This window comes from Ixodes scapularis, unplaced genomic scaffold (assembly GCF_016920785.2).
Source record: "Ixodes scapularis isolate PalLabHiFi unplaced genomic scaffold, ASM1692078v2 PGA_scaffold8__174_contigs__length_109621045, whole genome shotgun sequence".
NCBI lineage: Eukaryota > Metazoa > Arthropoda > Arachnida > Ixodida > Ixodidae > Ixodes > Ixodes scapularis.
The window spans coordinates 80,507,620-80,533,656 of record NW_024609883.1 but is presented as its reverse complement, the minus strand read 5'-3'; the positions used below and the strand labels follow the sequence as shown (position 1 = coordinate 80,533,656).

The following is a 26,037-nucleotide window of genomic DNA, read 5'->3' as shown; positions in this document are numbered from 1 at the left end:
TTAACAAAGCACCAAAGATTTCTTTTTAATGTTAAGTTTTTCTTTTTAAAGGGCAACTCTCCTCAATTCCGAAGATTTCGGGATAATGAGTGATTTCGAATTAAAAAGCCCTGGTAAAAGACACTACGTCGTTTGCTTCGCGAAAAATGGGATATATATTTTTAAATCTAATTTTAAACACGAGCGGAAATCGAAACCAAAACTTCGGCACCGTCTGACAACATTGGCCTCGGGTCGCTAAGTACATGGCCATCACATGGTACGAGATGTCACGTGATCCTCGGCCCAACGACGGGCGGGATGGGGGCGGGCGTGCGGCAGGCGCGAGTGTCGTCTGCACCGGACTCTTCGCCACGTTTTGGTGCCTACGGCATTCGACGTCTGCACAACTGCGGCATAAGTCTGCGACTCTGCGCACGTGGTATCCATAGTGTGGACGAAAATTCGAGAGGCAATAATCACAAACGGTGAGACAACGATAGTGGTTGTGTCGCGGAGCAGACCACGGCGGGCGGTTGGTCTGCTCCCAAGAAGCGCGCTGCGCAGGCACGTACGCCAATCACGTGGACACCGCTGAGCGCCGAGAGGCAACATTGATGACGTCATGCGCTACGCTCGATCGGAGAAGTAAAAACAAGCAAAAGGGGGCCACGATGATGACGTTTAGCTCAATGTTGGCTCCGCCCATGCCGTAGCCTTGACTGAGCTGTTGGTTGCGCCTGAATTCGCCCGCTCAAGTCAGCCGATTTCGGCAACTTGGCGAGTTGCAAAGTTTGCCGGACTGTTTAAGAAACATTTAGACAGAACAGAGGCCAGATTCATAAAAAACCTCTTACCTACGACATCTTAGCTACGATGTTCGTAAAGTTACGATCATCGTAAGATGAGGCAAAAACTGTATTCACAAACGCGTTCTTAAGTGAGAGGAGGAAAGTTACGACCTCTTACGAAGAAACGATGACTTCCGGTGCTGCTGCTATGGCAACGGCGTCTTCGTCAAAACGAACAACCAATTAGAGAGCTAGGCATAGTTCGGAGCACGTGGATTTTTAATAACAAACAGGCTAACCACTCGTTGATAGACGACTGTATGTCCTGTCCTGTCTGTGTGTAAATGTTTAGTGTTCAAGCTGATTCTCATAACACGGGCGGCCTTTCCACCACCGCTTGTCTGGGGTTCGTGTCCGTGCAGTGGTATATCGATGCTAACACGATTTAAACGCTTCGTTGACTGCTACAAACTCGATCGCTACGAAGTCAACACAACTGTCATCGTTGGTAAAAGCCCCGTGCCAGTCGTTTGCAAAGCGACGTAGATGGAAACAAGCCGCCGCGGCGCTTCTCGCGTGCTCGGAAATGCAGGAGTGAGCCGACGTTAAAAAAGATACGTTTGAACTACGAGAGTGTCAGCAAGAGTCACGCAAATACCTGTTCACACTCGGAGCGGACGCGTGCGTTTGATCCAAGTGCTGGATTCAGACTGCGTTTCGGTAAGCGCTTCGGGACCGATCTTCTACGATTGCAACTCGATACTGACGTGACACTTGGCAAAGAAAGTTTGGACCGGCATCGCGTAGCTCCCACAAACTGATATAGCTCGACAGTTAAAAATGGCATACTAATAACAAAGTGTACATACCGTGTTGCGAAGGTTATCCATATGGCGTTTATTTGAGCTCTATATCACACAAAACAAGGAGATAGAATCGAGGAGTCCCTTTTCAACGACAGCGTTCGTCACCGCTGCCTCGGAAAACAAGGTGATCGAGATCCTCTGAAATTTAGTTCAGCTATCAAACTATTCATACGGGGAGGGTCCACAAGGGTCGCGTGGGCATATTCCATTCAGCAAGCCAGCCGGTCGTGGGCAGACGGTCTTGGCCAAGGACCGTCTGAGCAATGCTGCGCAGGAACGGGTCGGAGTGCCTGCTAGGCCTATATATTCTGTCGAGCTCGCTTGGTCGGTGGGATTGTTGCCTTTGTTGCCTTTTCCGGGTGTCTGTGGATCCTGCGTTCATGTTCGTCGTGGTCGGTTTCAAGTACTTCTTCATTTTTTTCTTGCTGTTTGAAGTCGGGACGCGCAAGAAGAGCAGGTAGAAAAATAAATGTCCGTTGGTCGTCGGCGACCGAGCAACTGAGCGACGTTGTCGGCCATGTTAATTTGATCGTAGAAAGTGCGTAAGACAGCTTCGGAGCTGTCGTAGGATTTTGTCGTAACCTGCGCAAAAGTTACGACAATTTCGTTTCGAGAATACGGATTTTCTCTCAAATTTGTCGTACGCATTTTTTTCGTCGTAAGTTCGCTTTGAGAATCCGGCCTCTGCGTCGTAATATTTGACGTGTGGTCTTCCTAGGCGATACTGAAGAGGACTGCATTGTTTTTTCAAAACCAAAAATGAAGCGGAGTTGCCCTTTAAGGAACATTGGAATCGCGTTTAAAATTTTGGTGCATACTTGGGCAACGTAATTTCTCGCATTGTATGGAACAGCACTTTGTAGTAAGTGGGTTTCACTCCCCACATACTAGAGTTGAACGATGCAAGCGTGAACAACCCATCTGGGGGTTTGAGCCAGGTCCACTGCGTTTAGGGTAATCGTCGGCGCTCTACATTACTCGATAGACCAATCTCGCCGGCCAGTTTCGTTAAACCTCGTCCCTTGCCATGTATCGTGGGGACTGCCGACTTTCTGCGCTCACGACAACCCTGCTGCAAGTCTGCGAGTGGAACACGAGTGAGCAGTTTTCCCATGGATCAGAGTCATGGCGGCACTGCGCATACTTAGCGAGATCAGTCTATCGGTGCTCCGATTGTCAATGAGTTACGTTTGTTTAGACAGCAGGGGAAGTTAGTCGGCCCCGGTGGGCATTCGGTGTCTCCAGTGTAGGCAAGAAATTTAGCCAGTGCGGTAGGACTGCCAGCCTGGGGTCTTGGACATGCGTCGCGCAGACTGACCTACGACCGCATGCCAGTGCGACGCTCATCCATATAGAAACTGGCAGGGGTGGGGGATTGAGCCCAGGATCCCTGGGTTCTGCAGCTCGAGCTATCACTCTACATGCTCTAATGTGCTAACACTGCCACCAAACCCCCCGGCCTCATTAGCCTCGAGTTGCATTCAAGCACGCTTGAAGACTGACGACCAGTTTGCGCTTTCCATTTTTCCCCTGCTTCTTCCTCTCCCCTTCTACCCTGTCCACCGCCCGTTTACCCCTCCCCCATGGTGAGGAGGATCTTCTGTCTTGCAGAATCTCGGGTCTGGTCGTTGGTTTTTAACAAGAATGGAGAGTTGGTCGCGACCGGATACAAGGTGTGCCAGAATGTTTCGAGGGGGGGTTTCCATTTACGGTACTAGCGCTACCCAATGCTTACGGTAAAGGCTTCCCCCACCTCTGTGGCATAGAGGATCTCGAGGATCTTCTCTATGACCTCCGACTGTCCGTTCTTCTGCTCGCACTCTTGGCATAGGACCTCAATGTCCCTCAGCTTGCCATAGTAGAAGTCTCGCTCCTTCTCCAGGCCATCCACCGTGGTCTTCAGCTCGGCAACCTGGGACAAAAGACGCTTCCTTCAGCGACCTCGATGACAAGCACATGCCCCGTTTCGCCTTCAAAGGCCTCCAACCGCACACCGACATATTTACCAGCGAATCCACTCGATCACACTTCCTGACCCAATGTGAATGACTTTCTAAAATCTGACAAGTGTGACGCGACGACTTCCGACGAGTTTGTGGCAAGATGCCGAGTTCCTTTTTGAATTCCAAGGAATTTGTGATGCGATGGTGAGCGACCTCGGCAAGCTGAACTTAGTGTTGCGATTTGAACGTCGGTGTACTGTGGCGTGAATGCAAATGAATTTGACAAACTTCAAGGTTCCAAAATGCAGACTTAAGCCGTATCAAAGTGAGCTGTTGGACTAGTTGGTTTTGCATATTTACAATGTAGCACAAAAACAACGCAGGAGGGAGGCAGAAATCTGTCTCCTTCCTGTGTTCTTTTTGCCCTAAGCCTCTGACAAGGCATTCATGCGGTTCAAAAGTTCCCCAATCCATAAGGGGAATCAAGAAAAAGACATTTGAGAATCGGAACAAACATTTTTCTGCAAGAAAATTGCTAGCCAAAAACTGACCATTGGAAGTTTTGCTTACCGTCCCTTTTTCTTATGTGCATTGATGACACTGAACTCAGAATATCTATGAATACCATCCTTAATAAAAAATAGAACACCAAATACTTTTTACAGCTGAAACAATCATCGATTTGAAGATTCACCAGAAACTCGGTTGAAAAGAGTGAAATAGAGAGACTCCAGGCAGCTCCCAGATTTTCTGTGGCTTTCCTAAGGAATACCGAGACTGTGTAGCAAACATTTTCTTCAGTGGCGACTTCATGAACTCTACGCTTTGCACCACATGTTTTTCTTGGGTTGTTTGCATCTCATTAAAAGGCTGGCTTGTTGGTTTCCTTCTTTTTCTCTATCACTATTCTCGTTATTTAGGAAACCTTACCAACATCCACCTCCAAAGATGCACCAAAAGGGGGGCTCGCCCTCTTTTGAGGCATCTTTGTGTCCACTCTGTCTTGGCTTAAGGCACGGGATAATTGTAAGATACGTTTGGGAGCAACAAAAAAATTCTGTTACGTGGGCTGACTTCAACTATTGCAGTGCCCAGAATAAATTATCTTCTATTCATTAGCATTTCCAGACAAGAAAATTTTTGCCCTTTTAGGTACATTTCTTTCCTATAAAAAACACAATGTAACAAAAAAAAAGATTTAAATTGACAAAAAGGTTTATTTGTAGGAAAGACAATAAATCGTTTAAATGGGGGTTCCGTCTAGCAGTGTTCTCAAACCATTTTATAGCACAACGAACCATCCTGAAATAAAAAAAAAATTGCTCTTTGATATTGCTTAAAATTATATTTTTCTTTAAGGAAGACGTTACGTGTAGCACTACTGTTAGTGAAATACATAGCGGTACCCATAGCAACACTGACCCAGTATCGATCTAAACAGATGCACCCGCCTCCCTTCCATGCAAATCAATAAAGCAATCAATACAAAGGTAGTACCGGCAGTAAGAAAACCACTCGAGCAAGTGGATTCATACAAACTGGCGAAGAATGGAAAAAACTCGACCCAATCAATTAAAAAGATGCTTTGAGTGCAGACAACCTGGTGTATATTGAACTGTTCTCTCCCAGACTCAGGGTTACCATCATGCGCAACCAGAGTATGGTCCAATGAGTGAAATACTCCAGGTTACAAGGCATCACAGTAGTACTTATGACAAAGTGGAGTAAATATTTTCTACGCTATCAGTTCTTTTAACACTGCCGTAATATGATGCCCAAAAGCACACAGCAGAAATGCAGCGCACCGCTGGACAATTCAAGCAAAATCAAGCCAAGACCGCTGACCGTGTTCACGTAATCGTGCAATATGAGGCGTTTGTTTATGCGGGGGGACCAGAACAAGGACGAGTGTGATCGTGTGTGGGGTCCAACAGTGTTTTCTGCCTGCGCATTTTTTTTAGTCTCTACTCCAGAGTGGCGTGGTGTTTTTGTTTGTTGGTACTTCTGCTTCGTGTCTTGCTTTGCTTTGCTAATGGGCTGCCGAAACCCCACCCCCCCCCTCCCCGAGTGCGGTGTAAATTTAAGCAGCCTCTGCTCGCGTTACGATAGTAATAATATTTGTTTTTCTTTTTGAGGGCATCAAAAACTGCCCTCGCGTTATATTCGTGGTCGCGTTATGTTCAAACGAATACGGTATGTAACGAAATTTGTGAAAGAAATAAAAATATACTGGTGCGCCACAGGATAAATTTGGGCGATTTTGTCTGCCATACAGGTGGTCTAGCAGCCATTAGCACTCCCTTTACTTCAGCAATTTTACACCAAAAAACTGAGACTTAAAAACCCATACTTTCCAATAAAAAGTTTTGTTTTTCGTTAAATAGCAACTTCAAAGCTATTTTAACAAAATGTGAAAAAGCTGAAACACTCCAAATTGGAGCAGTTGCCGAGCAATAACAACCAAAAAGCTTCGCCAAAAGAAACCACTACCTGTAACTTCATTCGCGTCGGGACCGCGGACGCAGAAAAAGACCAGAGTGGGCGTTTCGGCTTGCACTATCCGCAGACTGCAATAGGTACGTGCACCCGTTTAGCCCTGCCTACCTGACTTGTGAGCTCTTCCAACTTGTGGGAGTCGCCCCCGCCAGCACCGCCAGGTATCCGGGTGGCGGCGCCGATAGGTTTGGAGACGGGGCCTAACGCATTTCTTGTCATCGGCTTGGTCGCGTGCACTGGACGAAAAGCACCACGTAAATGCGAGGCGGCAAGAAAACAAACACTTGAATTTCTTCGTGCAAGCCCCCCTCACACACCAAGCAAAAAAAAAAAAAAATTGTAAAAAAATAAAAAGACTAAAAACACTGTTATTTTATTCATCAAGATATCTGGGGTAAACTGGTTCATTCACAAAAAGATGTGCCAGATTTTTAGGGAACACATTTCTATTACTTTCCATTATAAAAGTGTTGCTAAGCCTACAATTGTATAAATTATGCATCTTAAAAATGCGAAAAGCCAATTACACAGACCAGCTGAACGAGAATAGGGGCGAACTACCCTTATCTCTTAACCCTTCACCGATTACGGTGAGACGACGTCGCACGGAGGTAGACAGGGCTTTTCACAGTCTTCGAATACTACAGGTGGCACTGGCCAAAATCGCTAACGCTACTTCTCCCCAACCTGCCCCACCCACCTGGCCTGTTGGCAGCCACCTTGTGGTGGTTGGCGATGCGGGAGGGCCCTGACGGAGTGCCGCCCCCGATGGTGGTGCTCCCCCGGGCCTCCACGGGGTCGTACTCCCGGCCGTCGTAGTTGGCGTCGAAGAACTTCTTGAACCACTGGACAAACTCGAAGTTGTCCTGGAAGCGGCCCTTGATCAGCCGGTCCACGGGGATGTTCTACGACAAACCGCCCGGGTGAGGTCGACACACTTGGGAGCGCGACGGGCACTCTTTGGATCGGAGCCACCCTACGGCATGGTGCCCGGAAGAAGTCTTCGTCGAAAGCGGTCCCTCCATTTCTGCCCGGCGAAATTGTAAGGCCCGCTTCAGACGGGGCAACTTTCTCGGCAATTTTGGGGTTGCTGGCGGGTTGTTTCCTAGGTTTCCCCAAGTCGACACCAATTGCTGATATCGGGTCCGGCTCGAAACATGCAAGCAACCGTGAGCAATCCGAAGACGTTTGAAGCGGTAGCAGCCAATCTGGGGCGAAACATTTTCGTGCGATATCTTGTGCCGGTAATCACGACAACTATAGTTCTAGTTTGAAATTGATAGTTTTTGGAAATAAACAGTTTCATAAATACGAGCTAGGATTCTCAACGCAATTTGAATGTATAAAAACATGCTTATAGCACGTAACTGTGCGTGCAAACAGTGCAAGAAAAATAAAATTTAATGATGATGCAGGCAAATTGCAGTGACTTGTCACTGCGTGTGATCGCGGGTCGCGCGGTTTGCTGGTGTTGCAACGTCAAGTTGCTCGGAGAAATTGCTCCGTCTGAAGCAAGCTTAAAGTTTTGTGCCGTAGCGCGCTGCGATTCGGGGGAAATCGAGAGACCGCGAAGGAGGGCACGGTAAGCGCCGGTTGGAGACTTGTTTCGGGCACCTCAGCTTTGGGAGTTGCAATGCTCACCTTGTCGACGCCAACTTTTTTGAAGGAGGCCTGCAACACCTTGAAGTTCTGGATGTACTCGTGTTCCAGGTTGGTCTTGAACTTCACTTTCCTCAAGCTGACGCAACCTGGGAAGAATGAAACGCCACTCAATTGCGCTGCACAGGTTCTGTCCAGACATGCTTGGCTACAATGGAGTGTTATCAGCTTGTAGTGTCGTATGTAGCGCAGTATAGCTTGCATGCTAGCAACGATGTAACCTTAACCCAGTTTGCTCCAGCAACTTATTTTCTTATTTACTTTTATAACTGCAATTACCAGCGACCTCTAACTCAAAAGCCCTACAATATGAAATATACAGTAATTCAGGAACAACGTTTTGAATTTCTTTAGAAGACGTCACAACGTCCTACGCTCTTTTCAGGAAGTGAAAAACCGAAAGAAGCCTAGTTTTGGGAGTGAAAAAACTACAGTTTCGGGAAGTGAAAAAAACCTAAGGGTTCAAAATTTCCCAGCTAAATTTAGCAGGAAAATTGATGTCACATGACCCAATGTTTTGGTATTGTGCGACACCGTGACTTGACACTGCAATGTCATGCCACATAATGTTGAGTCACGCAAAGTCCATTTCCCTGCCAAGTTTGGGATCAGACATTACAGGATGTCGGGTCACATGACTATATCACGACAGGACTTCCTACCGACGTTACGTGACCAGGTTGCATGACACCATCTCCTTGCTAGATTCAATAAACAAAATGACGTCACGTGACATCACATTACGAGACTCGACATGACGCAACCTCAGCTTATGCGATGTCATGGAGGCATGTGACAGGATGTCAGGACATAAATTTGTTTCCTGCTAAACTTGGCAGTAAATGCACAGAGATCTGTTAAAAAGCATTCCACGCTTTAACAATACGATGGATGCTATGTGTCAAAGTCTCGTATTTCAATGCACAATTCACAGTACTTGATGGCACAACAAGCACAGCCATTGTTACTGCAGAGTCCCACAGATGATATGAGCTTTCCCGTTCATTTACTTTCCCACAACACACGAGTTTCTATTACAAGTAGCGAGTTAAAAAAACTTTCAGCCTTTCCTCTCTTGCAAAAAAGGAAGACCAGCGGAGCTGTACTGTACACACTGCCGCAACGCGCCACGTGCCCAATTCCCGCTTCTTGCCCGATACGCCACCCATCGTGGATACGTCTCCGGCGAACCAAAGGCGGTCGCACACGGCACACGTGACTCCAAACGGGTTCTCCACAAACTCCCTTTGGAACCTCGCCATCGCACCTGGGAACTGTTCAGCCGGCGTGGAGTGCAGTCGTCGACGGGCCTTGCGCTTGCGCTTGGCCTCTGTGGCACGATTGCCGTCCGTGGCCTTGGCCCGCCGGCGCCCTTTACACCGCTAATTCTGTTCTCGGCGGCGGCTTTCCAGGCGAGCGATGTGCTCTTTGGCAAGGGAATCTGAAGCGCTGGACGCAGTGGAAGTCGAGGCAACAGCGGCTTTGCGGCGGTTGCGAACCCATTCGCGCTGCTGCGTACGTCGCCGCTCCTTCCGCAGTTGCGCGCGGCCGACCCAACGCGAGTTCAAACCGAAACTGATAAGAGCATAGGAAACAGCACGCAAAACAGACGAGGGCGAAGAATTAAACGTGACGAGCGCTGCGCTCGTTACGTGTGCTTCTTAGTCGTCGTCCGTTTTTCGCGATGTTTTCTACGATGAATTTCCACCAACGCGCCCAACTATCAATTCTTCTATGATAGCTGGAAAGATCGCCGCCATCTACGAGCGAAGGCGGAAACCATATTGGTTTTGTGCTCGCCGCCATCGCTTATAGATGGCGATAGCTGTTCAGGTAGCTTTGTGTCAACATACCGGACACGATCCTGGGGAGCCTAGCACTTAACAGCTCCACTGCAAAAGAATCTGTTGGTATAATAGTGTCAAGTACAATGAGCCGTGGACAGTGCGAGACCCAGCTGACAAATCGCTCGGTCACTGAGCATTGCAAGCAATAGAGCGGTTTATGTTGCATCTCCAGTTAAGAGACCCAAACCAGGCAAGCTTACCTGGGAAAAGCATGTCCATGAATTGGCAGTAGGCGGCACCTGAAAAACAAAAAACAAAACAGCTCAGGTACAAAACAAGGACTACAATGGCTTCGAAGCACAGACGAAGAGAGAGAAAAAAGAAACATCAATGAATGCGAGCGAGAGAATAGACCTTTGATATAAAAAACTAAATTAATGGCATCAGGCCCGCTGCCAGTCATCTCAGTCTCATTGTTGAAGGTTACTTAGAGGGCATTTCTGGTAGAAAACAAAAGCAAAATAAATGTCTGGTATCGCTTTAATGGCATAAAATACGGTCGCAGCCTAAATATATCAAAACGAAGCTGCATACTCTACTAAAACCGATTTTAAAGATGAAACCAGCTGTTCTTTAGCAAGCGGCAAGCGGGTTAGCTTTTATTCAAGGAATACTGGTGCAGGATCCTTGTGAAGTTACGTTGTGGCCGGATGGCTGATTGCTTTACCTAAAAAAAGTGTTGTAATCCCAAATTAAAAAAATATTAACAAGAGCTGTCCTTGAAAATGGTCTTCCACGACTGTCTAGCATAATTTTAGAGGATGTCGAGCACCAAAATTGAGAAAATCATTTCCCACCCCCTTTGTGTTTTGCTGCCAAGTTTTTTTTTTTTCTCGATTTAAAGGCAACAGCGCAAAAGATAACTCACACACTCGGACCCCACGAGCACCTTCAAAAGGGAACCTCTCAAGTCGCGCTGATGACGTGGTTCGAGTTATCTTTTGCGCTGTTACCTTTGAAGTCATAAATAGCCAACTCGCCCAAGCCTCAATTTTAAAAAGTTTGTTGTCAAGTTAGCATTGCCTGTTTGCCTATGTAGTAAGAAAAAAGTTGTGATTGCTTCAAAGGGTCATTAAAGATTTTAAAAATGTTTATTGTGAAGAAATAAAAATTTTCCAGATCAAAAGTTGACATATTTTGTATTCGGCACAAACTATCTTCTACTGTTGTCAAGGCTAGCCTAGCTTCCACAGTGGTGCAGCTACACACTGTTGCGAAAACGTGTGCTAATGACTTCTCCCTCTTGCATTTGCGCAAGGCTTGACAATGTGGCACGACATACTTGACACCAAATGCAAACACCAAGTTGCAGTTAAAAAGGGGAAAGTGGGCCTTCCCTTTTTAGTCAATAGCAATGGGCGAGCTGAGCCAAATCTAAAGACTTGGTCCAGTTCCCCACTAAACATTACATTTGTGCCTACCGTTGATTATCACAGCTGCTAAAGAGTGCACAAAAACACTCCTGTGGGCATCATTTACATTTAAAAAAAAAAGGAATAGCTTTTGGTCTTACCAAAAGAGATATTTTTGAGTCAGGACCTGTTGAGAAACTGCATTATGCGAAACAGCAGGACCATGAGGCAAGTTGAGTATGATAAAACCTAACTGTCACGTCTGACTTCATTGCAACATTCCACCTCATCTGTTGGATCGCTAAGAAAATACGGTGCAGAAACCCAGGAAACAAGCTTCACAACATCTTTTTGGAGCCAACACGACGCCGCAAAGGCAGGTGAACTAGGAAAATAAATGCGCGTGGTAATGTTCGAGGCCTGGCCACGAAGGGAAGACGCCGGACGCGTCGACCAATCCAAACGACTGCCAGCCGTAGTAATGTTTGGAGGAGGGCTAGTCGGTGTCCCTTCTTGTACTTGTCCTTGTGTTCAATTGCGCTGTTTTAATTACATGTTTACTACATCTGTCAGCCGTCCTCGCAATGGGGCCTCTTACCCGAACAGAGCTCCTCGATCTTGGTGTAGTGCGTACGGAGGCAGTCGTTGACCCAGTTGAGCATGTCGTGCCTGCTCAGGTTCTCCGTTGTGGCATTGGTCGCGTGCACGTTCACACACAGCGGACCCTGCTCTCCCATGATTGCCCGGATAAACCGCTCTCAACCCTGCACATGCAAAGAAATCTTTTTTAGCGTCTTGATCAAGTAACATACACCGAGGACAGAAATGACAGGGAGGCAGTTCAGTACCGCCTCCAGCATAAACTTCCTACCTTTAAAAACACTTCAGTGTCTTCAGAGCTTTGAGTGTGCACACGCAGCGAAATCGCGACAGAAGGCAACGAAAGCATTGCTAGAGTGGCTACAGTCACACCTGCCTTTTAATTTGTTCGTTTCAATTCTGGGTGCTTCCTCAATTGCTGGAGATTTTCTTCACGGAGAGGGGGCGAGAACGGGATCACATAAATAAATCAAAATGCTACTACAGTCCCTTAAACTTAGCTTGAGTCACCGACAGGAGAGAATGGCAGGGTCTTTTGCAATACCCAGACACCGGCAGGCACGCTATCATTGCACTCTGTCGCGCTGTGGCTGCGTTTGCATGCTCGAGCTGGAGGCGGGGCAACTAGAAGACCTCTCCCTTCCATTCCAATTGTCAGTTACTACGGCAAATGCTAGAAAATCACTGTCCCCAAATTTTTCCATTCTACACCCATCAACATTTTTTTCTTTCACAAAATGGTTCCTACCAAGTATCTGAAAGGCCAACAGCAGGGACGGGGCTCTTTCCCTTCCCTTTTGTCCATTAAAAGATTGAAGAGGAAACTTTTCGGCCCTGCTGGATTTTAATTTGTAAGTCAGCATCAAGACAACCACTTTTATAGGAAATCTGGCTCGCACAAGGCTTCTGTCCTACGTTTCCCCATTTTTACGGTTCGAGGAACCGGACTTTAGAATCTGCATTCGAATCGGGCTCGGTAAAGCCATCACCCGACCTCCCACCAACACGTGTTCTCTCGACGCCTCGATGTGGGCTACACAAGTGCCGCTCAAATCACCCACACAGATCGTAGCACCTGTCCTGTCGCTCCAAAAAAAAAAGGAACAAAAGCAGAAAGATTGAGGCAACAAAACTGTCCATTTCCTGCATCGTCGACAGACCCACACTGGACACAAGAACACGGAGACACGCTGCTGCGCCCACAAACAGGTCGCGTCGCCCACGCGGCCGGCTCTCTAAACTAGTGCAGCTCCCCTCGCCCCTTCCTCCTCTCCCCATTTTAATTCGACTCCTCTTGCCTATTCGCAACGGTACTTCGCAAGTGCCCTGCCCTCTGACCGTGCCGGCTCCGTGAAGGGTGGTTTGTTGAAAGGTCGGTCATGAAACGACTGCACTGGTTGGAATTTGTGGCTTCGAGCGAAAAATTCCGAGGGTTCTCGAGGCTTTCAGAGACATATTCAGACCCTTTCAAACACAAACCTTTTTGTTTTTCTTTTTTTCTATGTGCAATGGTGTTTTGAGGGGTCTTGCAGTGCCTAATTCGTACTGAAGCACAGTTCACTTCACAAGGAATGATTTTGAAGTATTTCAGAATATCCATGAAGACTGCAGGCAAGGTTTTTTTTTTTTTTTTTTTTTTTCATTAGAAGACAATGATTTTATTCAATTCCTGGTTATCACAATTATCACCGAAATTCAAGTGTTCAAAACTGGCTTAATCCTCGATTCCATGAACCAGCCAACTTGCGACCAAAATAGTTTGGTGTAGACACATGCCCAAGGATCCAGTAATGTTAAGAAAACCAGTCAGCCAAAGCATACTTCTCTCGCACAACCATCACAATGAGTTTCCATGCACTGTTTCGATACGAGGTAGCTTTTTTTAAAGTAACTTCCGAGAGTACTTATTATCCTCACCGATCATTCAGCTTTCTAGAGGCTATATACTCCAGTGTTCCTTCTGCTTTTTGCCCATACGAGTTGCTGAACTGCTAAAAGCGCTCATTGGGGAGTTCGGCTAATCGTGCCGTCCATTCACTTCCAAAAAGGCTCTTTTCACCGATATTTGAGACTGCGTTTACTGCCACCATGGAGGTCTGATGAAAAAGGAAGCAACATACCAACTCAAAGCAGCAGCAGCAAAACAAAAAAAAAAAAAAAAAAAAGAAAAAAGTTTTAAGTAAAACCAGAAGTAGAGGTTGCAGTCGGCAGGAACATACCCAAGGGTGTTGTTTCCATCCAATAGAGTCTCGATTTTGTTCGTTTTTGGTTTTTATTGAAAGTGTGTCCCTTCAAACCACAAGTCTCATCTTCACCTCTGATGGCATCATGCCGCCTCCAGAAGCTTTCTACCTACGACTGCCAGTTACCTAACCAGGGAGAACCCTAGTTACTTTAAAAATGATATGCACAATAATTCTGTTCAAATGACAATTTCCTTCCATGAGCAGTACACAATACTAGGTTGTTTTTTTTTTGGTAGTGAGGGTAATTAAGAACTTTTGAAGAAAAGTAGTCTAAAGTACTGAACCTCATCAACCTAATTATAGAATTAGGAAGAACCCGACTGCTTTAACATAGTCAAGTGGAAACTTTGGGGCACACTTCTACGCTTTCCACAGTAGCTTGCAGCAGCCCAGTTAAACTGCCCCAAAAAGAGCTAGTAGTCATCATCCTTGATCTTCGGTTCTTTACAAGGGTACAGACAGGGACCAACACAGCAAAAGTGCAACCAAAATCGGAAAAATATCTCGGAAGGAACTAACAATTTTACGGCAAAGGTTTTCAGTACCCGAGCAAAATCTACCGAGGGGTATTTAATTATATAAAATGCAGTTAAGGCCTGTACTTGCCAAATCTGCAACGATTCCACACGTTGACCCAAACGACCTGTGAATTCTATAAAATGCAGTTAAGACCTGTACTTGCCAAATCTGCAACAACTCCACATGTTGACCCAAACGACGTGTGCATAAGCGACATGGGCTATTTTATTGAATGACCTGGCCGATTACCCCGCAAAATGAATGCAGATAGAGGGCATGCGGACTGTCCCTTATCTGCTGCCGATATCCAGTTCAGGATTGCGGGGCGGAGAGGAGGGGCACATATCTACACCAACATTGTACAACCACCACTGGCGGTAATGGCAAGATTAGAGAAGAGGCAGACACCGTCTGCTGACTGTGTCACGTGTCAACTAAATACACTCCAAAAATGCGATCGAGACAAGCGGCTTAGCGCGGTCCAGGAACACGCCGTCGGTGAAATCGCGTTCAAAGTTCGAAAAAAGGGTGGAGCGAGCGAGCTACGTCTAGGTTACAGCGGCCTCGCGAATGTATGCACATTTCAAGCGCGACACGGTCACAGACTAGCGCGCCGGGCCTTATATAGAGTTAAAAAAGTGCCGGGAGGAAAAAAAAACAAGAACAAAACGAACAGACGTCCCCCCCACCCAGGACACAGATGATCAAGCACGAAGACGACCGGCTCGCTACGTAGCGGCACGAACACGCTGCGACCGCGCCGACGACATAAGCTATGGAGATTATCCTCTCAAGCTTTGTCGTCGAACTCGGCAATAAGTGAAAAAGAAAAAAACAAGGTGAGCGAATTTAAAGAGACAACGCGTCGTTGGTGAGGTCCCGGACGTTACGGTCAACCGGCTGACTTGGCCCCGTGGTAAAATGTCGTTCACCTCGCCCACTTATTGTCTTCTTGCAGGGGAAGCTTACACGTCCGTTAAAGCGCAGCCATGTGTGCGCGCGAATGACACAAAACGTATAAAGAAAAGAAAAAACCGGAAGTTCGTCAATTTGTACAGTGAGCAAGCAACGTGCAGCGACCACGAGCGCACGGAATGGAGCAAGCGGCTTGTCGTTGCTTGCAACGGCACTTGACAGCTCGGCAGCGGTGCCCCGGCTTTTAAAAATGACGGTGAGAAAGGCCAGTCAAGTGACGTCCGGTGTAGCGGAACAACACGAACAAATATTTAAATAAAGACAGGGGTGAACCTTATAGCATTGGATCGTTTAGGGGAATAATGAAAAAAATGTATGAGCCGTTCTGTTTTACACAGGGGCGGCTCTTTTTGAGGCGAAGCATTACACCTGCGTTCAACGAACACCGGTCTGGTTACTAGTTCGGGTTCAAGACGAAGAAATCGAATGTTTTCTCAGGTTTGGAACCGACTGAAATGTTTTAAGTGTCCTTCAAAATCGGCGAGGTACGACAGCGAGCTTTGGTGTGACAGTTACGAGCACCTACCCCACAAGAAACTAAGCCTACACGCCGGTTTAAAGAGAACGGACAACGGCGATTGTTGTAGGGACGAGGGATAACTCCAGCCGTGTTAGAGACGGTGGTCTCTGTATTCACCGTCAATGTGAAACGAACTGCAATACTTACCGATTCAAGAAGAGCCGTGTAACAGGGAGGTAGTACTAATCAACGACACTACCCTTTTATGCAATTTTGGTTTTAGAACAACTCGCCGGGGCCTGTGACGTTAGAAACAGACATCATACCGCTTAATCAACTGTAAATTTTTACCTAAATTCAAATAATAATTTTATTAATTAGCTGAAATAGTCAATAGGTGAATAAACGTGCAAAAGTTAAATATGAAAAGCCTGAATGCAGTGCGGTACTACGATTGCCAAGACGTGAAACAGCAAGATGGCGGGCCCCAGGTGTCGGTAGCGTCTGCTAGTTGTCCCGACGTCTTCGCGATGACGAAGACTGCGAAGCACCGTTCGGTGCAAAGCACAAATGACAGCTGCGTGATTAGCAAGCACTCGATGACATGTAGAGGTTACGAAACAGACGACTTTCTGCATTATTTTGTGAGTAAACCAGCCAGGAGGTCGCCCCTGATCAACCGTGGTTACTACGTCAGAGCCAAGTGCGTTTCGCGTCTGCTGCTAAAGTACTGTAGCTTTCTCGGAAAGCAGCCGTGTCAGATATTGTCCATCGGCGCTGGATTTGACACAACGTTTTTCAGGCTCAAGTCTGCAGGTGTGCTGCCCACCCAGTGTCGCTACTTCGAGATCGACCTGCCTCTCGTAGTGGCGAAGAAGACCGAAGTTATCAACGGTTCTTCCGAACTGTCGGAGTTGGTCGGCTCGCCTGTTGAACCGGGGATCTGGACGAGTTATTGCATACTCAACCAGGACTTATGCGATCTCGAGGGCTTAGAGGCCTCGCTGTCGAACGCCAAATTCCTGTTTTCGGTTCCCACGCTGTTACTATCAGAATGCGTCCTCTCTTACGTCGACACCAAGCACTCCGATAAATTGGTCGCGTGGACGGCTAGAAAATTCCAAGACGTCATGTTTGTGGTCTACGAACAGATTCGGCCCTACGACGCGTTCGGCATTGTCATGCTGAGGCACTTTGCAACGTTGGGCTCGCCTCTGAAATCGCTTACAGACTACCCAGACCCGGATGCCTTAAAGAAGAGGTACCGGTTGCTTGGCTATGACAGCTGCGAATGCATCACCATGAGAGAGTTCCTCGATCAACTCGACCCAAAGGAGTCTTTGCGCGTTCGTTCGCTGGAGCCGTTCGATGAGTTCGAAGAGCTCCACGAGAAGTGCAACCATTATGTCGTCTCTCTTGCCAGAAAAGGAGACATCTTCAATGCGTTTGAATCTGGCTTCGTGCCACACACAGCGTCGGAAAAGATCAAACTGTCCATGGAACACCGAGTGTCTTGGACTCTTTGCGATGTTGACGCGAGTCTTCGGCGATTTGGACACGCTTCTGTGACAACACCTAACGGAAAGTTGCTGATCGTCGGTGGGTTTGCAGAAAATGGTGGCAAGCACCATCGCAGCTTCGCGCCTGTCCTTGTAGACCTTGTCGATTTCAGGTCGGAGTTGCTGGATGTCGGGTTGGAAGGACGAAAACACTTCGCAATGACGTGTCTCGATGACAGCAATATACTGATCAACGGTGGCCGTTCTTCTCCGCTGAAAGCCTTTCAAGACGACGTCTTCCTTACGAGAACGAGCGAGGACCTATACGTGGCAAGCAACGTTGCTTACAACTCAGGAGCACCGAAGCCTAGATGGAGGCACACGCTCTGCAGTCTTCGGCAAGACGACGGGACACTCAGGGTTGTTTTGTTTGGAGGCCGGACTGTGGGCGTTGGAGCACTCGGCGACTGTCACGTTCTGGACGTCTCCACGATGGAGTGGGCGGAGGTTGGTCACGGTAACGACGCTCCGACGCCGCGACACAGCCACGCGGTTGTCGGAAGAGACGGCGTCGAGATGGTGCTGGCTTGCGGACTCTCGGCCGAAGAGAAAGCGTTGAACAGCGTGCACTGCTTCAATGTCTGCACTTCGACATGGGTTCGGCTGCCACTGTCTGGGCTGTTGCCGAGGTATTTGACCGTCCCTTCATTTATGCCAGACGGCATTGTATAAAAAAAGAGGCCAGTTCACAAAGTAAAAATAAGACTAAGTTAAAAAGTGCCAGAAATTGGTGTGACAGAGAATTGTTATACTGCGTTTCACCTTACGATGACCTGCAGTAGACGCTACTGGCCATCGAATACAATATAGTGCGAGTGTCGTGCCACCTTCGCGAGGGGTGCAGTAATGCGTGGCAGACATTGCCACCATGTCACGTAATATGCTTACAGCACTGAATGGGGTAAGATAACTTGTAGCGTCCTCTGTAGTTGATCGTAATGTGAAACAAAGTAGAGGTGACACGTTGATCCCGTCTCCATTAGAGATTTTAGTTTTAGCGTTTACTGCCATTACATACACACTTATCCAATTGTCTATCTTGTTAGAAACAATGCAGGAAATTATGTGTAGGGTAATATGCTTACATATATCTTCCTAAATTTCTGTCCAAGCACTTCGGATTCTGCAAGTTCCTTTTTTTTCTGCCTGAAAACAAGGCTAGATATTTACAAATTATTGCCTTTCTATACCCAAGTTTTAAGAACTGTCCTTTTAGGTTTTTATAATTCTGTTTAGCCTAGAGTCAACAAACATGCAGGGATTAGCTTTCCATAATCAGTTCAATACTTATGTTGAACATCTAAATTACTACTGTGCTTAAAGGGACACCGACACCCCGCAGAACTTATTTTTATTTTTTGCAAGGCAAGTTATTGTGGTGTCGGATTATATTTTCAATCAATCAATCAATATTTTGCTACAGCGTCACATATATTTTTAATAAAGTTAAAAAATGCTACTGCTCGAAACCGAAACTGGTCTGGGGAGGAAGAAGAAACTGGGAGGAGGAGAGAGTTGGCAGAAGTCACGTGACTGTACAACTTTTTTTTTTTCCAATCAATGTATTTGCAGCTTTTTAGAAGGCACAAAAAATGGGTATCATATTTCTTTTCTATTTTTAATATTGTGCGTATACGTTCGATGACCTTCGATTGTATTTGGTGGTTGTGTCTAAACCATAGAAAATGGCATGTGACCACAAAGAAGAGAGTGAGCGTGCCTCAAACCGGCCAGTTCTCGATTCGCAGTTTTCAGGTCGAAAGAAAACAAATTTTGCGCCACGAATTGTTTCCTGGGTAGTTAGGCTCTCATATGTCATGCACAAATAAAAACCTTGGCAAGCATAAATGCCATGTCAGTGTCCCTTTAAAGGGCAACTCCAGTCTAAAACTTTAGTGGCACAAAATATGATCACAGCCGAAATACTACGTCAAAGTGAAGCCGCATACTCCACTAAAACCGATTTTAAAGATGCGACCGGCTGCTCTTTAGCGAGCGGCAAGTGGGTCAGCTTTTAGTCAAGGAACACTGGTGCAGCACTCTTGTGACGTCACGTTGTGGTGGAGGTGCGGTTGATTGGTTGTACCGCGTACCATAGCACTCGTGACGTCACATTGCGGTGGAGCTGCGGTTGATTGGTTGTACAGCGTACCACAGCACTCTTGTGATGGAACGTCATTGCCGGACAGCTGATGATCAGTGTTGCCATCCCTCTAGCAGATAGTTTCGGTTTTGCCGTAGGCGCCCGAAACCAAACTTTGAGCCGTGATATTTATAAAACTATACACATACCCTAAAGAAAAAAAATTATACCTTGTAATTTATGGACACTGCTGTGGCTGAAAACAGTCCTAATCCTAAATTCGAGAATATTGACCGGAGTTTCCCCTTAAGCAACTAATATGTGCGAGCACACGATACAGGCATAGCACGACATCCCAGAGGAGAATGAGCGTGGGCATCAAGTGTTGAAACTAGCTGCTGGGGAGCTAAAATATTTTTGCTAAGTCATGTCACATTGTATGTTGTCACTTTTTGGACATTTCACCTTTGTCAAATAGGCCAATGTGTATGTTCATAAAGTAAAAAGTTTTAGTGCAACATGACAGCAAAATTCAGCACAGGTACCACAAAAGCAAATTAATCAACTGGTTAATACTAGAGCCCCATAATAAGTTACACTTAACGTATTGCACTCTGTTCGAAAATGAAACTTCCTGAACTTTAGATACGGTGTGTTTAGAAGCTCAGGCAATATTGTTTTGCTGTCACAGACTGTTTCGGCTTGTCTGGAGGACGGAAAAGCATTTCCTTATATTTCAGATAACTGGCAACGACGGTTCTATGCACCAAGATGACTAAAGTGTCGTTGCCCTGAAGTGTAACTTCTTCAGTGGCTCTAGTTATTATACATATACATGTGGTCCCCGTCAACTATTCCGCAACGTTTCTATGGCACATCCAGAAAACATTGTTCTACAATTCGTGGGCACTGTCTCGGCATGTGGAGGAAAAAGTGCACTACATCAATTCAATCATTTGCTCCTTGTTCACAGTGTTCGGTTAAACTGAATACTGTGAACAACGAACAAATGGTTGAATTGATGGTAGTGCCCTTTTCCTCCACATGTCGAAACAAAGATGGCGATTAATAATTGTGTCATTCCTCGTTGCCCCCCCCCCCCCCCCCCCCCCCCCTGCCTCCCCCGACAGATACGGCCACACAGCGCATCTCATCAATGCCAGGATCCTGGTGCTGATCGGAGGTATCGGCGGCGATCCTGGCACGCCCTCCGGCATTGCGGTTGTCGACATTGGGGCACTGACATGCAGGGAAGTCGCCCTGCCGGCTCAGGACCCCCAACGCCCTTTCATGACCTTTGGCCACACGAGCGTGCTCACAAAAGACTGTGCTGGAAGGCGAATCGTGGTTATTGTCGGTGGCGGAGGCAACTGCTTCTCGTTCGGGACCCACTTCAACCGCCAGGTCGCGCTCCTGGACGTGGAAAACTGCATGGTGTGAAGGCGTGCGGTGCGCATGCGTGCTCGAGTTGTGTACATTTCTTGATTCGAAGCGGGGGTTCTAAGAAGTTTTCTTTGCCAAAGAATGCTTACCTCTCTTCGGTGGACAACCAAGGGACCCGTCTTTGCCTCGGCATTAATGCGGTAATGCAGTAAAAAAGACCCATAAGCCTTTAAACAACAGTGCACATACTAGGGAAATGTTAAAGACATAGCTATGCATCACCACATGGCTCGTATCTGCTGAAATAGAGCTTAAACTCGAAAAACCACGTTACTTGGAGGCAAAGGCAATTGAGGAAATTTGGGAGCTCCAAAAACCCCTGGGTTCCTAAAAACTCGTTTTGAGATTTTGTCTTTTAAGGCATTGTAAAGAAACCTGAAACTGGGGACAAGCCACGCATAACACGGGTTTTCTTCAGCCCAGGACGTGTAGTGCGCTGTGCTAGCTGCCGGGCGTGCAGACGAAATGCGGGTAATACGAATGCCGTAACTTAGCAAACAGCGAAGGCAACGGATCCAGCGAGCCGATTGGAGAGTCGAAGCCAGGCGCGTGACAGCATGACGTCGGACTGCGTTCTTCATCCGGAAAGCTGTCGCACCTTTTGCTTCGTCACATTGGTGGGCTCACGGGGCCCGTGGCATTCACTCTTTGCGAAGCTGGTTAAATTTGGCTTTTGGTGCAATGAAATTACTGCAAGAACGGTGCACAAACTTCTTGCAGCACTGCTTGCTCGGGATGCAACCCGCAACCATTTTCTTTCTAAAGCAATGAAAAATTGTGGCCAAGGAATCTTTGGTTCTTGTAAAGAGTCTTTTGTACAGAAAAAAAGATGAGCCGAAATGAGACGTAGAGGTACAAAGCTTGCAGGGGTCATGTGACTGCCAAGCTGGTTCGTGCCTGCCAGTTTCATGTCACGTCCATGTGTCAGACCGCACAGCCGTCACGAATCATGAACAGTTTGAAGTTTGAAATCTTGTAACAACTCAGTTTGGCACATCCCCTGGAGACTTGAAGGTGTGTGCTTGACCCACGAGAACCATCGCTTCTCCAATGTTGAAACTACCTCTGCCGACGTCACGGTCTGAAACAGCAATTGGATACATTCGGAACTCGCAGAAGCGACTTCAGGACAAACTATTGTTGGCGACTTACGAGCAGGGCCAAGGATCCTTCTTCGTCGTCTCTTTCGAGATCCTTGTTCCCATCATCTTCTTTGTTTAGTTCCTGAAACGAATTTTGCAATAGCTGTCTTGCCAAATTGTCCAACCATCAAAGAGAATGCTGGGGACGTAGGTACATGCGCTCGCCTTGTCTGCATAAAAGTAAATAACCAAAATAAGGCGTTGACGAGCACGTGCGCCAAGTGCCATTTGTTTTAGATGTATGCTTTCAAACAGTTACTGCTGCAGATACCAGCACGTGCAGCACATGCGACTATGCTCGCTGCATGCTTCACGGCGCTGGGGCGATTTAGGCGAAAAGGTATACAATAAAACTTCGTTATAACAAAGTTGAAGGAGCGGTCATAAATATTTCATTATAACCATTAGTTTGTTATAGCCAATGTCCATTTCTTCCCACTATTAGCAAGCAAGGGGAATTATGATTGCTTTGTTATATCCATTAGTTTGTTATATCCCATTTTGTTGTAACGAGGTTTTACTGTATTTGTTATTGTCCTTCGTGAGCTGATGACACACACACAAATCACGCATGTCACACACATCACATATCAAAAGCATACCTCTAAAGCGAGCTCTATGAAGTTGGGAGGAAGGTTGAGATCCTCAATCAGCCCCTGAACCTGTAAACCAAATTTAAATTGAGTCACAACTTGGAAGCGACACCAACTACGCACGCTGACAGTTGCGAAAGATTGCACACCTCGTCCCGTCGTTTCAAGTTCTGCACTCTCCCAAACGACCGGTGTCCAGACATAGATCCCTGGTAGAGGAACCTGTAAGGATATGTGTCTGTTCATGCAGCTTCATATTTTTGTGCAAAAAAAAATATGTAGTATCATGTATATTTTGAACATGTGACACTGCATACTATATACATATAAATACAGAACGTTTACATATCTGTTGATTTAAGCAGTCTTACCAAACAAGCCTGTCGATATGTCAGATGTTTCTTCAACTACTAGTATTTCTATAAACATCATGGTAGGCTTTGCACAAAGAGTCACGATGGCAACCCCAAACCGGGATGCTCCAACTATTGTCGCAAAGAGACCATAGGTTGTATTCACTGGCTGCCATAGCTGTGTGCACGACTGCTGAGCGTGTGCTGGCAGAGAGCTTCCACAGTTCTTTTGCAACATATATTCTGCGCCATCGATGGCAACCCCGAACCGGGATGCTCCAACTATTGTCGCAAAGAGACCATAGGTTGTATTCACTGGCTGCCATAGCTGTGTGCACGACTGCTGAGCGTGTGCTGGCAGAGAGCTTCCACAGTTCTTTTGCAACATATATTCTGCACCATCAAGATTGCTGGTCTTAGCAGCCTACTAATTTGAGCTTGTTCTGGGCATGTGCTCTAAACATAGCCCTCAAATATGGCATCCAGTGAATACCCCTATAACTGATGTGACTATTCACAACCAGAAAGGAGACAGTGCCAGCTACAGTCTAAGCTCATTACAACAGACCTGGTTACAACAGACATTTCAATATAACATGCAGATTTGTGAAGTTCGGTTGCTTTTCCTCTATGCACCATTGACTCAACTTCATATCTGCATACAACATACTCCTTTTAGAACAGACCGAAATCTTGGTCAAAATCAAGGTCTGTTATAACAAGCTTAGACTGTAGTGGCAAAAATGTGAAGTAGTAAAATGGGAATCGCGAGCTCGATGTGTCATGCTGCAAAAAATGACCTAGCGCTGGAGCCCCGAAAAAAACAGGATGAGCCAGCATAAAACCTTAAACAAATTAAGCCAACCGCACCAAGCTGAAGGGTACCCCTCAGGCCTGTCCTTCGACAGTGCCAAGAGGTTTTATCAGATATGCCATTGTACTATTTCGTTGAAGTAGCTTTCAGCATAAAGTGTAGAGCACCACAGAGCATTAGAAACTTTGAAGAAGAGCTTAAGGCACCTTGTTCTTATCAAGGATGCACCAGCCATCAGAGCAGATGAGGGCAAGCTGATGCCATTGGCTACGGAGGAGGCTTGAGACAGGTAGCATTTGGAAAGACGGTACCACAGCTCGGATGTCCACGGACGAACCAGAACACACCTGCAGAGTGCAGCCATCTCCTCTGCAATTTAGGGCCACGTGGGGCACCGTTAGTACAGCCCATGATAGGCCAATCTCTTTAACCATTACCACATGTGTTTGCGGCAAGATGATGGATCTCAGCCAGCATCATCCACAAGGCCACCCTGTGATCACAGTTGCTGGCCAGGCTTTCCTGGAGTTGAACAGAAGAATTGTTGATGGATTGCGGCAAAAGTTGAATGAAAGATAGGAACAAAAGCTCGAGTGACATGAAGGGTTGGGTGATTGCAAGTACTTTTCAGTGACGGGATGGCATGCCAGGCACGTAGCAAGGATTTTGTTTCGGGGGGAGGGGGGGGGGGGGGGGGGGGGGTGCCGCCCATGACGAAATGCTGTGTGAGGGGGAGGGGGGAGAGGAGGCCCCAGCAAAATGGAAGATTTCAAGGGGGGGGGGGGGGGTGCCGGGCCCCATGGGCCACCCTCCTGGCTACGTGCCTGTGGCATGCATCCTGGAAGGGAAGGGGCATGGGTACCCACTTTCCCAGCTGTGGGATAAATAATCCTGTGCTGGCTGTGCATCACAGATGAGACCCTTGCCGCAGTTTGCAGTTCAGTGCCATTGAGAGATCTTATATAGTCTTTGAAAGGATAGGAACGACAAGGAGGTTTCTCGGCTGTCCCGCCTCCGGAGTGAGTTTCCTACACTTAGGCATTTCGTGAGCTTTAAGTGTGCGTGTGCAGCTCATGAAGGAAGGAAGGCAACGAGCACGTGCTACAGGCCGGGCATCCAAAAAAAGACACCCTGCTGTGGCCTAAAAATCTTGGAGTGTGTGCTCGGAGTGTTTCAGTTGCTAGAACTGATGGCCTAATAAAAAAATGTAGACAATCAAGTTACCAGTTCCTTGGCACACTGCAAGGCTTCTCCAGTTTTGCCAAGCTTCAAGCAGCACCTTGCTTTTCCCTCGATGCAGTCTCGCTGGACTGCGGTATTTGATTTCGGCACGAGAGCCAAGCACCGTGTGTAGCTCTCCAAAGCATTAACGTAGTAACATCGGTAGTATTCATAGTCTGCCTTGTGTTTTGCCAGTAATAGTTGCTCTTCAGTGTCTTTCCCTGCTGCAGAAAGAAACCACTGGAACGACGAAGAAAAACAGAGTGAATGGATGTTTCTAGAACATATGCCTACGCGGAGCGCAAGTTCGTCTGCTTCTAGCGCAGGGGTTGCAGTGACGTCAGACTGCCCAGTTCCGATTGACTAGATTGGACGGATAGTGGGTAGACCTCAATGCTAGCTGCCTTGAGGTCTACTCACTATCCTTCCAATCAGAACCTATCAGAACTCGGTCTTCTGACGTCACCACAACGACTGCGCAAAAAGCAGACGAACTTGCGCTCCGCGTAGTACAAACGAAACAAGGTTGTGCTAAATCATTAATGCAGTGTTGGAATTAATGCCTCGTCACTTAGTCATAAATGTTTACGCAGAAGTCTATCAAAGTTCAAGTAGTCATAAATGTTTACATGTAGTCTATCAAGGTTCGGCAAGTGCATGAATAAAAAATAAATTGTTGACATCTGCAAAAAGAACGAAATTTAAATATGTTATTAGTTTACTTTTTATAGTTACATACATAAATTATGCATTGTGGGAGGCTCACATCTACAACGCAGACATCAGACGCCCGTCGTGATTATGACCTGTCGTGCAGTCGTTTCAGCAGAAGCATACAGAAATGGTGAACCTCAGGCCATACCTCAGGCGTACAAATCTTCGCGTTGTAACAAGTTTCCGAAATTTGAGTTCGGATCTTGGGTGAATCGAATACATCGTCGTCGAAATCAAACTCCATTTTCAATTTCAGTAAAGTTTTGAATCACTACACTTCAAATATCGGGTTCATCATTCAAGTGCACAGTGAGAACGAGGAGGGATTTGCGCGACACACGAGAAAATTAAATGGAATTTTAAATCCCACCTGTTACCGGGC

General features: G+C 46.8%; 3 protein-coding genes across 4 annotated transcripts in view; 1 reads left to right on the top strand and 2 right to left on the bottom strand.

Moving 5' to 3' along the window:
- The window catches only part of LOC8051589 (microtubule-associated protein RP/EB family member 1), an 18,718-nt gene extending 2,516 nt beyond the window's left edge, over positions 1-16,202 (bottom strand). The window contains exons 1-7 of one of the 2 annotated variants that reach the window (XM_002435660.5): positions 15,941-16,202; positions 11,532-11,697; positions 9,782-9,820; positions 7,717-7,823; positions 6,776-6,980; positions 6,184-6,311; positions 3,390-3,548 (exon numbers count right to left, since the gene is read on the bottom strand). In XM_002435660.5, the coding sequence (XP_002435705.1) occupies positions 3,390-3,548; positions 6,184-6,311; positions 6,776-6,980; positions 7,717-7,823; positions 9,782-9,820; positions 11,532-11,670 (777 nt within the window). In that variant the 5' untranslated portion in view covers positions 11,671-11,697; positions 15,941-16,202. Of the gene's footprint in view, positions 1-3,389; positions 3,549-6,183; positions 6,312-6,775; positions 6,981-7,716; positions 7,824-9,781; positions 9,821-11,531; positions 11,698-14,461; positions 14,666-15,940 lie in introns of those variants that run through there. The other variant, XM_040501672.2, reaches the window with a different exon arrangement.
- Positions 16,179-22,070, top strand: LOC8051588 (tRNA wybutosine-synthesizing protein 4). Its single transcript, XM_002435659.5, has 2 exons — positions 16,179-17,921; positions 20,506-22,070. The coding sequence occupies exons 1-2, from the start codon at positions 16,264-16,266 to the stop codon at positions 20,813-20,815; spliced, it is 1,968 nt and encodes a 655-aa protein (XP_002435704.4). The 5' UTR covers positions 16,179-16,263; the 3' UTR covers positions 20,816-22,070.
- On the bottom strand, positions 21,600-26,037 carry LOC8051586 (uncharacterized protein C8orf76 homolog). Its single transcript, XM_040212464.2, has 8 exons — positions 25,804-26,037; positions 24,945-25,181; positions 24,158-24,242; positions 23,927-24,089; positions 22,703-22,775; positions 22,563-22,622; positions 21,971-22,042; positions 21,600-21,899 (listed from the first exon to the last, which is right to left on the bottom strand). Exons 1-8 carry the CDS (start codon positions 25,897-25,899, stop codon positions 21,759-21,761), a joined length of 927 nt encoding a protein of 308 aa, XP_040068398.2. The 5' UTR covers positions 25,900-26,037; the 3' UTR covers positions 21,600-21,758.